The 14,379-nt window shown below is 38.2% G+C and overlaps 1 protein-coding gene across 6 annotated transcripts in view; it reads right to left on the bottom strand.

Moving 5' to 3' along the window:
• ST7 (suppression of tumorigenicity 7) overlaps positions 1–14,379 on the bottom strand; it is a 155,820-nt gene that overhangs the window by 37,260 nt on the left and 104,181 nt on the right. For all 6 annotated transcript variants that reach the window (XR_011327796.1, XM_069802081.1, XM_069802083.1 and 3 more), the window contains one exon: positions 11,172–11,269. Coding sequence is in view for 5 of the 6 variants with exons in the window: in XM_069802081.1 (XP_069658182.1) it covers positions 11,172–11,269 (98 nt within the window). In the remaining variant the exon portion in view is untranslated. The remainder of the gene's footprint in view (positions 1–11,171; positions 11,270–14,379) is intronic.

Here is a 14,379-nt window from a genome sequence, read left to right on the forward strand (position 1 = left end):
GCAAAAAAACCAAGAAGAGAAAGAAAAGGCAGCATCAATAGGAAAGGTAAAGTTTATACAAATCTAACACTATAACTAAAGACTCCATCTTGTATGACAAACTGCATGAAATGTGTAGTTAAAATAATCTAATCCTTTTACATGTAAGTGCCTTTACTTTACGAACTAACCCTTTGAGAGATACCAGGGATTTGTTCTTAGACATCCTCAGTTTCCGTGTCTGCATAGATTCAAATGACTGAAACTGATATTCTATTGCATCTCCTTTTAAAAGTCACGCTTATTAGAAGCATCCATGTTTTTTACTGCAGAATTGATTAAATAATATTTTTTATTGTCAGAGTGATTCTCTAAAAAACTGAAGTCTTAAAAGATCCTTGCTTCCTTGTGTCCTCTTTATGGTTGTTATACCTTAACTGCAAGATGTACATTCAGCAGAAAAAGGTCCCACACAATGTAGAACTAGGATAGCTGATACTACTGCTGCTCTCCAGGAACTTTGAGGGGAACACTATCATTTACAATCTCTCTGAGATGGTTTATGAGAACAAAAATACTGTAACAAGCCAAGTAAAGAAAATGATACAAAGTCAGCCTTGCTCAATTTGAAAATGCTAAGCTGGACCTGAAAACTCTGTCACTTAATATACCTATCTTTGAAGATCTAAATAGAGAAACTGGTGAGAACCAGCAAATCTTAAGCTCACAAACACGTAACATAAACAAAAATAAGCCAAGATTGAAACAAGAGGGGTGGAGGTTCACCAAGAACTTTAGAAAATGAGAAACAGGTAATGCACTAGAGCTTCTTCACCCTGTTAATTAAGAGACCTTAACAGGTAAACAGAGATGCAAAGCGCACAGAATTTCTTCCTTGTGTTTATGGTCTGGCATAAGCTAATGTAAGAACTATTCTGACCTTAAGGGATAAGTCTGTCTAAATTTGGCTATCTGGACAGTAGTGACTTTGCTGCAGTTTGAGGATTATTAAAATATCAAAGGCAAGGACAGCAGTGTTTTGTTTAACTAATTATACAAATCTCTGGTAAGAATCATGATCACTGAGACAGCAGCTGAAAGAGCTCACTGAATTTTTTATGCTAGTGGCATGGGGATGGCCATAAAGCTCCTAGTTTCAATGGTAGGAGCTGAACCTGTGAAAAAGAACACAAACAAAACTGCACTGTTTGCAAGCTTTTCTCCTTCTCTAGTTTTCCAAAAAATGGGACCACAGGCCTTGGTGCTCATCTAGGTTAAGTGGAAGGATGTGACAATAAAATAAAAAGTTTTAAGTCACTGCTCATGAAGAAAAATAACTGCAGGTGAAAATTCACATAGTTGGATTCATCAGTTAAGGATCCAACATAGAGCCTACTTCTCTTCATTCTCGTCCTTACTCACTATTGCATTTTTAACAGAGGAAGCTACTATTTGGCAGGAAAAAAGCATGACAGAATCTGGCCCTATGTAAATAGTGATTTAAAGTTCAGAATGAACATATTGCAAAGAAACCCCTCCAAGGGATTAAGAAAGATTATCCCTGCCCATTGGAGATGAAAAATGGCTGGCAGAATAACACTCCCTCCATCAGTGAAGAAAAGGGAAGAGCTGCAGCTAGTTATAGAGGTACTGTAGCCAGTAAAAGCTCTTACTCTGGTCCTCCGTTTCTCACTGACATCACTCAGTGATTATTTATTTTTTATTTTAATTAGGTTCTGTCAGAGTGATAAACCCTGCCTAAGACAGCAGTAGAATAAAGGTCACTGTCTGGACTGCCAGGTCTCCAAACTGACAAGTGTTAATAAAGGTTTCACCTGTGAAAGGTCAAACGTCAAGAAGTCCAACCCAGTTATAACGAACTCAGTTGATATTGTAGCTACAAAAATAAAACACCTCAGCTACTCGAACACTGACTGTGCATAAACAACAGCACATTTGCTATTAAAAAAAGAAAAGGAAAAGAAGAGAGGACATGAACTCATTTCTCTGTCATCTCAGGATGTAGAATATATAGTTTTCACTGCAAATAAATTTCAGTCACAGTAAAAATTTGTTCTTTGAGAAACTTTCCAGAAAGTAAAGCCACTTAAATGGAAGAATATTATGACAGGTCATCTTTTAGGCCTCACAGCGAAAGCAAACACTGGGGAAGAAAAAAACAGGCCACAAAGGTTGCAACATAGGCCTGCTGGATGGTCAGGGCAGGCCAAATACTGTGTCATGCTAAGGAGCAATGGAGAGCGGACCGTGAGCCTGCTCTCCTCCCCTCCCTAGTAGATGGAGAGGGAGGCTGGCTCGTACTCCACACAGAGATGTAAAGATGGGCACATTATCCCTGAACACAAGATGAAAAACGTACCCTCAAGTTCCCCAGACCGTACAGCATCAAGCTCTAATCTGGACTCTAGTTTAAGAGGCACAGACTTCCCTTTGCACCCAAAGATTTTTTTTCTGTGAAGTTACAGACTAACATTTGCCAAATCATTTGGCTTATCAATTTTAATTCTCTTTAAGTCTTTACTGTAACCTGACAAATGCTTTCATTTGAGTGGCAAGCACTGCACTTAAAGAAAAGATGAAGGCTCTGTTATCATCTTTCTCCACACCTTAAGATATCAAGAAACAGTCATCAAATTCAGCACTCAAGATTTCTCACCAGAGCCACTACAGCTTTTTACATAAACACTAGTTAGGACTGAAAGTTTCTTTCTAGAATTCCAGTTAGTTGGTTTCTCAGCTGGTATGAAAGAGCTGTGCTCCACTGAGCAAAGCTTATTTTTACACCATAGGAAAAAAGACACCACACGGCTATGAACGTATTCCCTCCTTACAATATAAGGGTGTTCAAACAGCCATTGAACATATCATACCAAATCTATGTTCACAAGGATTTTACTTTGAACTTGTATTTGTCAAAATACTTTCTACTGATGAAATTCAGACCTGGGGCTGGGTTAGCCCATATTCTGCTCTAATTGCTCTGCACATTTCGGGGGAAATAGATACATATGTAGAAAGTGGAATTGCTTTTCACTGAAACATTCGTTAGGTATACTGCAAATACACAGAAATGGTAGCTTTTGCAGATAACTAATAATTTTTAATTTTTTTAGATAAATAATATTTTGGGAGTATGAGCTCACAGAAAAATTCTGGAAATAAGTCTGACACAATTGGATATCTTATCACTAGTCCTGGGAGGGCCGTACTCCCAGACTCACCCCAGTCCAGATTGCAGGGCGTAGGTTCAATGGTTTTGTGAACAATGTGAAAACATGATGATCACAAAATATGCTTTATGGTACAAGGAAATCCAAATCTGATTTATTGGATGAGGAACAAGTTTTATCTCCCAAAGAACATTTTAATGAAGAGAACTCCCTTCCCTGAGAATATCTCAGTCATCAGTATTTTCTCATTTAGATCTGATTTTTGAAACATTTTTAAGGAAAGTAGCTTTAAGTGTTACATCCGTTATTCTCCCTGTGATGACATTAACATCATGCATCCGTTAGCAATGATACATTATTTGTGTAGAAAACCACTTTAAGCTACAGCTTATGCCTACGACTAGACCATGGGACTCAAGGGAATACAGAGGTGGATAAATGAATGATTTTATATATAACCTGGTGTTGACACATTCATTCTCCATTTGCATTACGGCTGTATGCATGGTCACATATTTTACAGGCAGTGCATTTATTGCTGCTTATACTCTTATCTTCTCAACAAACAAACAAAAACATTTTTAGATCAATGTATTCAACTGAATGCATTCATAAATATGAAAAGCGAATTCAGCTTAAAATGAAGAAACAATAAAAAGCAAACAAGGGAAATTCAATGCAAACAGTTGAACTGTTACAAACTTAATTCCTAGCGTATCTGTTCCCACAGTGCGTATCTGAAACGGTAAAAATCTGTCTCCTAGAAGAGGAATGAGTGAGGCTGCTATCTTCCAGGTGCAACTGCCCACCACCATTGAAGAATGAAGCACACAGCATGGACAGCACTGTTATTTTCACAAGTGCTTTGCATAAACTGCTTTCTGGTATATCTGTAATAACTGTGAACTGAAAAGGTAGAAAAGGCAAAACTCCAAGCCATTTCTGAGTAGAAAAAGAGAAACTTCCATTTCTGTGGGCTTTGTTGTCTACAGCTGAGCTTTCAGATGTCTAAGCTCTGATTGAAGCTTACCCTGGGCTTGAGGCATTTGCAACATGTCACTTCACGTTGACTTTCTGATGTCTAATAAGATACACTACTGCTTAAGTTTTACTCCTGGCCAGCTCACCTGGCAAGGACAGAAGGGAAGAAACATTGTCAGCAGACTAAGGCTAGCACACAAAAAGGCTCTGGTAACAATGTCAGATGCTTAAAAATTAGGTTAACTCCTGGTTCTAAAAAGTGCAACTCATTCTAGTGTGGTCTCAGTGTGAGTGGGATTCATGTGATGTAAACAGACGCTCTCATAGCTCTCGGAGTTGAAAAATGATCTGAAATACACTGGACCTACACAAATTAAAATTCTGCTTAATTACAGCAAAAGTAGGATTCTGTCATTTAATGCATTTCTCTATGTGCCGCATTCCTTTTGGCAAATAATCACTGTTTTGTTTGGAAGCAGCTCTGCAGTTACTCTTTCACAGCTCAGAGAGGATAGAAGCTAAGAAGCCAAATCTGCCAGATCCTGCTCTTTTGGAGCTTGGAAACTATTAGCAGTAGGATCCACATATTTTCATCCATGTGTGGAATTCAGGGAATTTGACGTGTCATCTAATGGTTGAACTTCGGAGTGTCAGAAAAGAGACCCGGATCTAGTTTACACTAACTGTGGGATGGCACAGGTATAGAATTTGCTGACATTCTGTTTTTAATTTGCCAAATATAAGTTTAGTCCTAGTGCTCCGTAATATTCAGATAAAATGACTTCTCTTTAATGTAGGATTAACAATGAGTCAATAAAGTGAAAAATATCTTACCAAATATGCAAACTCTAAGGAAATATGCTAGAACATGCAGCCTTTATGTTCTCTCTTAATTGGAGGATTAAAGCCTTCAGAGTATGACTTGAGTTCTTTAAGGAGTATAATTATGAAAATGCTGTTATTTGGACTGTGTTGTAAAAATGCATGTATTTCAGGAATAAAGAGAATTTTAAAGGCAGACGTGGCATGAAACCAGAAAAGCGCAAGTTGTTCCAGATGTACATTTACTACTGAACAATCACGTCACATAAAAGTAGTAAGTGATAAATTAATGTTTGTTACATCAAAGATTAGTAACTTTACAAAGCATAAAAATAAAGTCATAATTCATAGCTCTCTTAAAAAACATTCCTTTATTTGCATCATCCCCAAGTACTTTTAGCAGAAACTTTGCCATATTTTTAGAAGTAGATTTTGAAATGAAATTAAGGTGAGGAAATTATCTAATAGCTCAAAAATGAACTAGGAGATTCCAGAGAGAAGAAAGAGCATAATTAAAGGACAATACAAAGCCCCTGAACATGGAGTGATGCAAGAGGGCAGACAAAAAGAAGTCCAAGTTACCAGGGCTCCTAACAAGACTATGTGACTACATTCTAAGACTACATTCTATCTTAATAGAATCGCAACGCTGGAAACCCATAATTTATCTGAGAAACATTATTATAGGGTTTAGGCAGCAGTCGTCAAATTTCTAGTTTTTGAGGGTTTTGTGCGGGATCACAGTCATGACAAAAAGTGAGAGATCTGAGTCACATGCAGGTAAAGGGAAGGAATAAACCCCGTCAGGGGAATCACAGGAGTCTCCATTTTGTTTAAGAGCCCATTCAAATGAGGGATGTTCCAACTACCCCTCCCACTTACCCATAACATGTGAATCCTGTGACAGAACAAACCACATTTGAATATACAGACATATGGAAATGTTAAAACCAGCATTTGTCACTCACTATTATTGCAGTGCTTGTGTGTCAGAACAGGAATTAACTGAGGATACTGCTCTGTGGTGGAGATTGGCAAATGTTACCATTCACAAGAGTAGCACTCTTCTAAAATTTATGAGATAACTCTTGGCCTCGTTTAACTAAGAAGTATTTTTCCTTCAAATTTTAATAAATAGTACTTTAAATAACTGCTACAGATGTTAATAAAGCTAGAATCCCAGTCAAGGCAGAGCAGTCTGCTTAACCTGACCTGTGTAACACAAGCCAAAGAATCTGACTCACTAACCCTTGCCTCAAGCACAGAAGTATTTGGGAGAGACAGACAGTAGCTGCCGATGCAAGCAGCTGCAGAAGTTGTGTTGTTAAGTTGCTAGGGATCATAACATCTTTATTAGCAATTAGTCCTCTCTTTGTTTCACACAGCTTGATAATTCAAGGTGCAGAACACTGTCCCAGCTATGTATTCCAATTACCCAAGAGCAAATCAGCAATACACAGAAGAAAACAGAATTCAACAGAATATTGAACAGAAAGCCTTATTCAAAGCCCAGCAAAAGAGGTTGCCAAGAAAGTATACTACATTTGCAGAACCATCATACCAGCAAAAAGCACCAATACTACTGGTCATAAAAAGATAAAAACCCAACCTACCCATATCATTAAAACTGATTTAGTATGGCTGAGTACCCTTTTGAAGACTTCAACTGACATAACCTCTTAAACCATTTTAAATGCTCAGGGCAGCCTGATTATTTAAAGAACTTATCATGCAGCCCATTGATAAGCATGCAGCACTCTTACAATACAAGCTGCTTAGGTACTGATAATTCCTTAGTGTCTCCTGTGGCATGAAATACGCATTTAGAGACTATAGGTGGGCACTGAGATGAACACATAAACACATCCAGCTGAAGTATCCTCAGCAGGGTTCTCAGAGCTAGGTACATACAAGTAGACTTCTAGGTCCTTTACTGTGATCTGACGAGTAATTTCTCAGTGGATATGACTGATCCCAGAAATAAAAACACACTTTTCTGACCCTTAAAAAGTGTTTTCATTTCTATCCTTCTCCAGAGCTGAGCAAAGACCTGGAGAGTCTCTTCTCTCCCTAAACCTCACTTGTTTCTAAACAAAGCTACAAAGCACGGGGCAAGATGCAATTCCACTGTGTCTCAGAAACATAGACTTGTTAAGACTACAAAGCAGTCTTCAGGGGAGCGCAGGGCCATGAGGTAGGATATAAAGACATTCCAGAATGAGTTTCTTTTATCTTCTCTCTGAAAGAAGAAGCAATTAAGAGCTTCTGTTCACTTTGTCCACTAGCATGCCTTCTGCCTGCCACCCTTCTCTTTCTTAAACATACAACACCCTTCATCGAAAGCTTGTTCCACAGTCTGATGTTCTCCAGAACAATCCCAAGAAGCTTGAATTAATCTGACAATTGCATGGTACGTTTTCGCCTGGATACTCCAGTGACCCAGTGAAGGGAAACACCATGCTGGTCTGCTCCCGAATTCAGTAGTGCAGTCACTGATGCAGTTGCCCGCAAAGTACAGAGAGAAGTGCCTTTGCATACCCTCCACATCCTCTCTGGTTTTCATCAATGAAAAACACAAACGCAGCACACTTGCGTTTTCATCCACTGTAATGGTGAGGGAATCTGCAAAGAGCAGACAGAGAGCAGCTGGTACAAAAGGCTACCCTTGCTCATCTGCATGGAGCTACTTGGCTTGCAACATTGACCTCAATAAAGATTCAACATGAAGGGATACTGAAGATTCCCCACAGCCACCATTGCAGCCTTTCACCTCTGCACATACCAAATTTTCCAACATCATTTAGAACAAACTAGTTTAGATCCTCCTAACATAATCAGCCCAACAAATAAAACAACCAGCACTGTAGACTTTCTCCTCGGGGACAGTAAAAGAGATCTAGTTCCCTCACAGACCATATCATGCTCTGTGTAAACAGGAATAAAACTGGAATAACTCTGTTGACTAGACTGGAGTTATTCCAACAATACACTAATCAAAATGAGATCACAAGTTAACTCAATATATACAGTCACAGCTGCTGGTTTCTATAGCAAAATATAGTAAATAATTACCATCAGAAATACAAGCAAAAGCAACACCTATGTATGATTCAATTACATGCATCCATGAAAATTACAGGTTCGTAATTCTCATTAATTCAACTCAACTAAATGAATGATATCCAAGCAGCAAAGCCACAACCAAATACTATCTCAAAATCAATCACAAAAGCAACAGAAATTCCTACCCTTTTTTTAAATTAAAAAATCTGGTTTTAAACAGTTTTTTAAAAAGTTTTAAAAAAACTAGTTTCAAATATCTTCAACATAATATTAAAGAGTATGATTTTCCTATCAGAAGTGTATATAACAGTAAAATCAAAATCTTATTTAAGTCACCAATAACTCATTTTCCTTCCATTAAGGTATTTTAAGCAGGATCTCAGTCTTTTACATAAAATCCAAGTAAGACAATCTCATCCATCAGTAATGTCCTCAAGATGGCCTCATATATGCAATGAATTAAACACTCTCAAATATTTTATTTTTTCGAAGTGGCAAAGACTCACTACATCCCAATCATATTTCCCAGATGGTGTCATGAACCTCTTAACACTTCATTTCCATCATGTTCCATGTCTTGAGAAATCTGTTTTCAATCTTTCAAACACAAACAGGGCCTCCACCCTCTGTCCCCTGATGCTAGATTCAGCAGTCCCCAGCCAACTTATTCTTCATATTCTTTTTAGGGTGAATAAATTCATCTCCTCCCTCATCAATCACATAGAAACCTTCAATGACACATTCATGTTCTTCAAAATTCTTCATAAGTATATTATTTATGCCTTCTATGAAGAAATGGAGGATAAGCATTTATCAGAAATAAGTAGCTCCAAGTCAGTCTAAGAAAAGCATCTGCAAAGCTGACTTGACCCTACTCTTGCTCCCAGCGTACTGGAGTTGTGACCTAGAGATACTGCTGCTTTTATATTTCATCTAGGGACCTGCTAATTCTCAGCTCTGCTTGCTCACAACGAAGAGCTGTAAAGGAATCTAAATTCAGTTCTGAGGATTTGGCTCAGTGTCTATATGTGGAAAAATATAAAATGCATTGATCTGAGTTGAAGCTCTAGAAGCTAAAATTCTATCTTTATACCTCCTTTGTCTTGCATCCAGTCCTTTCATTTAAGCAAAATGTTCCTATGGAGGAGAGTATTTTCCATCCTTCAAGTGTCTAACAAATGATGACTTTGGATGTCCCTGCCATTGTTGCCTTTCGAGATCACATTGTACTTAACTTCAACAACACACAATTTTCTCTCTAGTGACAGAATAAGCCATTCATTATAATCAAAGCTTTCTGGGTCTCACTTTGCTAGGACTAGATGGACCACCCAAGTCCCAGAATCCAGCACTCTGAGTACACAATAAACCATAATATTGACATCAGCAGAAGAAAGCTTCACAGAGTACCTGTTCCACATAGCCCTATCTACAAATCACAAAACACATTCAGCAGCCCATAGTAAGATCCAGAAGTTGCCATAATTATGATGTGTGACATTTGAATGTGAAATTCAAAATTTTATCTTTCTTGTATATTAATGCCAGAACTTAGAATTCCAATGTTTGTCCCCAAACATTTCAGTATTTGTCCCAGAGTGCCTGTGTAACAAAATTCATGAACAATCAGTGGAGCTGGCTGGACTGAAAACAACATTTTTGAAATCAACATTCTCCCAGCTGACCACAAGACTGCAAAACCAGGTCTTTCTTCCTTGTCCCTCTTTCTCACACTCCTAGCTGTACAATGGCTGCATTTTTGACAAGTTCTTTTTCAACACCTCTGTCTGGGAGCGTAGTGATTCTGGAGTGAGAGTTGTGTGCCTGAAAAACCCCAGCTAGGGACAGGAAACAAAAGTTACTCACCACTTGCCATCTGGTAGATTATTTAGGATAAGGACCTGCATTATTATGACGAACTCTGCTCAATGTTTTCAAAAAATATTCAGGAGTGCTCCAGTTCCAGAAGGTGCTGGGTGCTGGATTCCAAGCTGGCAGACATACTTGCCCTACTGCCACTGATGCAAGTACCTCAGCTCCAGAGAAAGTCACTTGCCTTTTTACGTTAAAATTCCCACTGACTTGCAGCGAGTATTTCCCTTGTCATTAGGCAGTTTTCAGGACCATTCATCTGAGCTGCCTAAAGCACACTTTACAAGTGCTTCATTCTGGTCTGGGATTCCATTTAGTGCATTTAAAATTTAGGTCCTTCAGCTTAACTTGCAGAACTCTGTATCTTGCCAGATCCGTCTCTACCTCACTTTTGTGGGAACTGAAAAACGAAGTGTAAGAAAGTAGAACACAGGAAACTGGTAAGCAGTTTTACCATCATCTGCCCAGAGCTCTATGGCTCCATTCCTCCTTCTGTCACAGACTTGCTACCTTGGGTGAGGCAAGTCAGCTCCTCAAAGAACTGTGCTCCTAATCTGCATCCAGGGGATCTCACTTGAGGAAATGCTGGGCATTCGCAGCTATCGCTAAACTTGAGCATTTTACATACCTGAAAAATATACAGTGCCCTGTGCGGACAGCTGCCCCTCCTGCCATCCCCAAAATAGCTACTGGTCGGTGTTTCAACTTTGCAGCTGTAGTTACTGACTTATGACTACCACTGGTAGCAACCCTGCCTAGAAAACAGGGATACAGTCATCCTCCATCTCAGAGGGAAATCAGTTCATTATAGATTAATTACTTCATTTTGACTTCTCAGTAATAGGTTTTGCATGAATAAATAACACTGTCCTCAGGTCTGAATAGTGTGATGTAAACAATGCACAGAGCTGAACTGCAGCTTTGCAAGGAGGAAACAGAATACCTAGGACTTGTTTATTAAGTTAGCAGCATTCATTACATGCTTCAGAAAAAACATTAGTAACTTCGTGATCAAATAATTAAAGACTGCACTCCAGTCTGTATGGGCAGCCATCCATCTGGTATTTTATGACTTCATAGTGTTGCTTTCACAACCCTATAAATAAATCATCTCTTAACTTAATCTTTATGTATGCTACACATACAAAATGACTATCAGCAGGGCTGCATGCAGCCGGAATGGATGCTAACTTGTAAGCAAATGCATATCATTTCTATGCTACTATTATCTAAGTATCACATGCGAAACAAATCCAAACTCACATCTCTCATCATCTTCACTGCTTCCCTGGTCCTTCCCAGCTTTCTTGCACACATTGCCAGCCTCCTCTTAATATAAACTAACACATTGGTGTCCCTTCCTGTATAAGAGGAAAAAGAAACAGCATTAAGATAAAAAAGATAAAACAAAAGTTCATTTAACATTCCAACATAACAGGAAACAGTCTTCTTGCCATTTTTTGTTATTTGCCATCATCAATGCTTTCACAATAATTTTAATAGAAAGTTACCAAATTCTGCTGGTTTAGATGTGGCATAACATCACTGCAATCAGTGAAATTACTCCAGATATGCAGTGGTATAAATAAGGACCCATGGGTTGGCCTTACACCTATGAAATATAAGCAGATCTGAAGATACAGAGAATGGTATAGACCATCAAGTAATCAAGTGAAGCAAGGAGAACTCCTATGAAGTTAACATTGGCACAAAACTCTGTGGTCACACACACAGCATTAAATTACTTACCAATTCACATACATGGTTAAGACAAGGGCATCCATTAAAATGCACGTTATATCCTGCCTTTTTTGTAAGTTATGATGTACATGCTTGTCAATAGGAGAGATAGCAAAACAAATCCTCATTGTCTAACAGTCTTTTTCTTAATGATTAGAAGAAAAGAAGTAGACCCTGAACTTTCTGTTTACAGAGCCTTTACTTATTACCCAATTACCATCTTCAAATTCCTTACACTGCTAATTATGGATGGCAAATTAACACGTTTCAGATATGACAGTCTTATGTGCTGGAAGATGACCTAACAGCAAAGATGACAGGAACTAAACAGCTGCAATAATTATTCTCTTGGAGAATTCTTACTAGTTTAATTTCTCATTCTCTTCCCTACAATTCCAATGTGAACTCTTAACGTGCTTCTGGACCAACAGGAAATGAGCAGACAGCTAATCACCTATAAAATTACCATATCGTGAAAATATAAGACACCTGCTACAAATTATCTTTGTGTACAGTATGCAGTCTGTAAAGATTTTAGTCTGTTCCTAACATTTGCAAGTCTTTCATAATAAGAACAAGATGTGCACTGAAAACATGCCAAGTACCTACAAATTGTTTAAAGCGGTGATTACAATTTTCAGAAAGATTAAGCAGCAGGTTGATAGGTCTGACTTTAGAAGAAAAAATAAACAAGGGAGGGAAAGAATTTCTTTAGCTATATTTTATATTATGTAATTCCTTATCTCTGTATTGATTTCTATATATTTAATAAACAATTTATTAGTTACATCTGTTTCAACGTGTTTATGTAATGCAACTAAGAGGTATACATTTTGAGCCAAGCTCCTTTTCAGTCTTTTCAGAAGGAATGGTCAAAAGGCATTTACTTACTATGAAATCAAGAAAACCTTCATGCCAAAACTTTCTGAGGTGACTAATGATTTGGGGTGACTAACATGAGCCACCTTAAAAAGAAGATTGCCCGCACTTTCTATAAACTAGCACCTTTTGGAAGAGGTTAAGTGGCGTACTCAAAGTTCTTACTCTTAAAATTCAAGGTCTAACATAAAATACTGTATGAAGGAGGTGGGACACATGAATAAACAGAAACAGAGAGCAATATGCTGTTGTTCAAGAAATTACATAGTGTTTTTCACCTGTAAAAGATGAAATGCCCAGTTTTCAACCCAAAGTCAACTTCAAGAACCAGAAATGGAATGACAGACATCTCAGAACCATGGAACTGCAACACATCTGTCCATGGTCCTTCCTCTCTAAAGAGAGCTGAGCTCTCCACCTTTGTAAATCATGCAAAAGTCCAGCATGTAATCAACAGAATCCTACTTGAAGCTCCTGTGTCCAAGGCTCCATCTGAGGCTGGAACTTCTCGAACTTCTGTGGGTGCACACCGATATTATCAAGGGGAGACTGGGTGGTATAGAGAAGTGCAACGATCTAGCCCCTCCTGAAGCCACAGTCAGAACTGGAAGTCACTTTTCAGCCCCTCGAGCTGTGTGACAATGCACCTAATTTTGCATTCAACTGGTCTTCTGCTGTAATACTGAAGGTTCAGGGTGTCAAATTTGATGATGACGTTTTTTGTGTTCAGGATGGATTCAGTGCACAAATTAAGGTTTCATAGACAACCATAAGCCTGCTAGAGCCTGAAAATTGCTTCAAGGGCTCAGCTGCTCTATACTTTTATTTTCACCAAAAATAAGCAAATAATCCTAAATATCATTTTATAACCAACAAATGTTTAAAATACTATCCTAAGCTTTATAAAACCTCAGGTTTTCAGGTATAGACTTGTGTACACTTTTGAAACCAGAGATCACAGACAATTTCACTACAGACAATTTTTATCAGCACTCTTCAAATTATGTGAGATAGCCAGAGGCTGTGAACGCAGGTCCTGAGAAACCTGAAGACACCCTAAGTATGTTAGTGCTTGTATTTATGTAATTAATTGGTATTATTTTTGCCTGAGGTAGCCATTGTAGACTAGAAATAACCTAGACTGTTTGCTTTATTTATCTTTTTGTTCATTTACTGGCAGCAAACCCTCATGTATTTTCTTAAGTTTAAGAAGCATCTAATAAATATCATCACAGCAGCTAAATCTGCTTATTCAAAATTAAAAAAAAAATAAAAATCTTGACTTTCAATTAGAGCACTGTATTATTCCAGTTTTTAATTTTTATGTTTCTGTGACCTTTCTTAATGTATGCAACTAACTTTTCAAATGTCACACTGGTTAATGGGTCTCATTGACTTTTACACAGAACAATGTGGTGTATTTATTTACCCTCACAGCTGATGGCAAAAAGCTGGCAAAGCATCACTTCACTCCTGCTTCCGTCATTCTTTACTGCCTTTTCACAACATGAACCCATGTCTTCAAAACGGCTAAAGGCACTTCAGTGCAACTTCCTAGCTAGCCAGCATCTTCTGAACATCAAATCTCTTTTGGCTCTGCTACCTTTTCTTTTCTGTTAAGTAGATGCTACAGTATTTTCTGCCACGACGAAGAAAAGGTGCATTTGTAATCTGAGCATTGCTATCTCAGCAACAGAATCAAGTAAAAACACCGAAACAGAATAGTCTGGCTCTAGGGCCATATTCCAGCCAATGTTAAATAGTAAGTACAGAGCTCTGAGAGGGAAAAAAACCCCAAACCCAAAGAACTCCCCAGAACTTCCCTCCCTCCAGAAATGGCTATTCCCTTTAA

Source organism: Haliaeetus albicilla, chromosome 14 (genome assembly GCF_947461875.1).
Source record: "Haliaeetus albicilla chromosome 14, bHalAlb1.1, whole genome shotgun sequence".
Lineage (NCBI taxonomy): Eukaryota > Metazoa > Chordata > Aves > Accipitriformes > Accipitridae > Haliaeetus > Haliaeetus albicilla.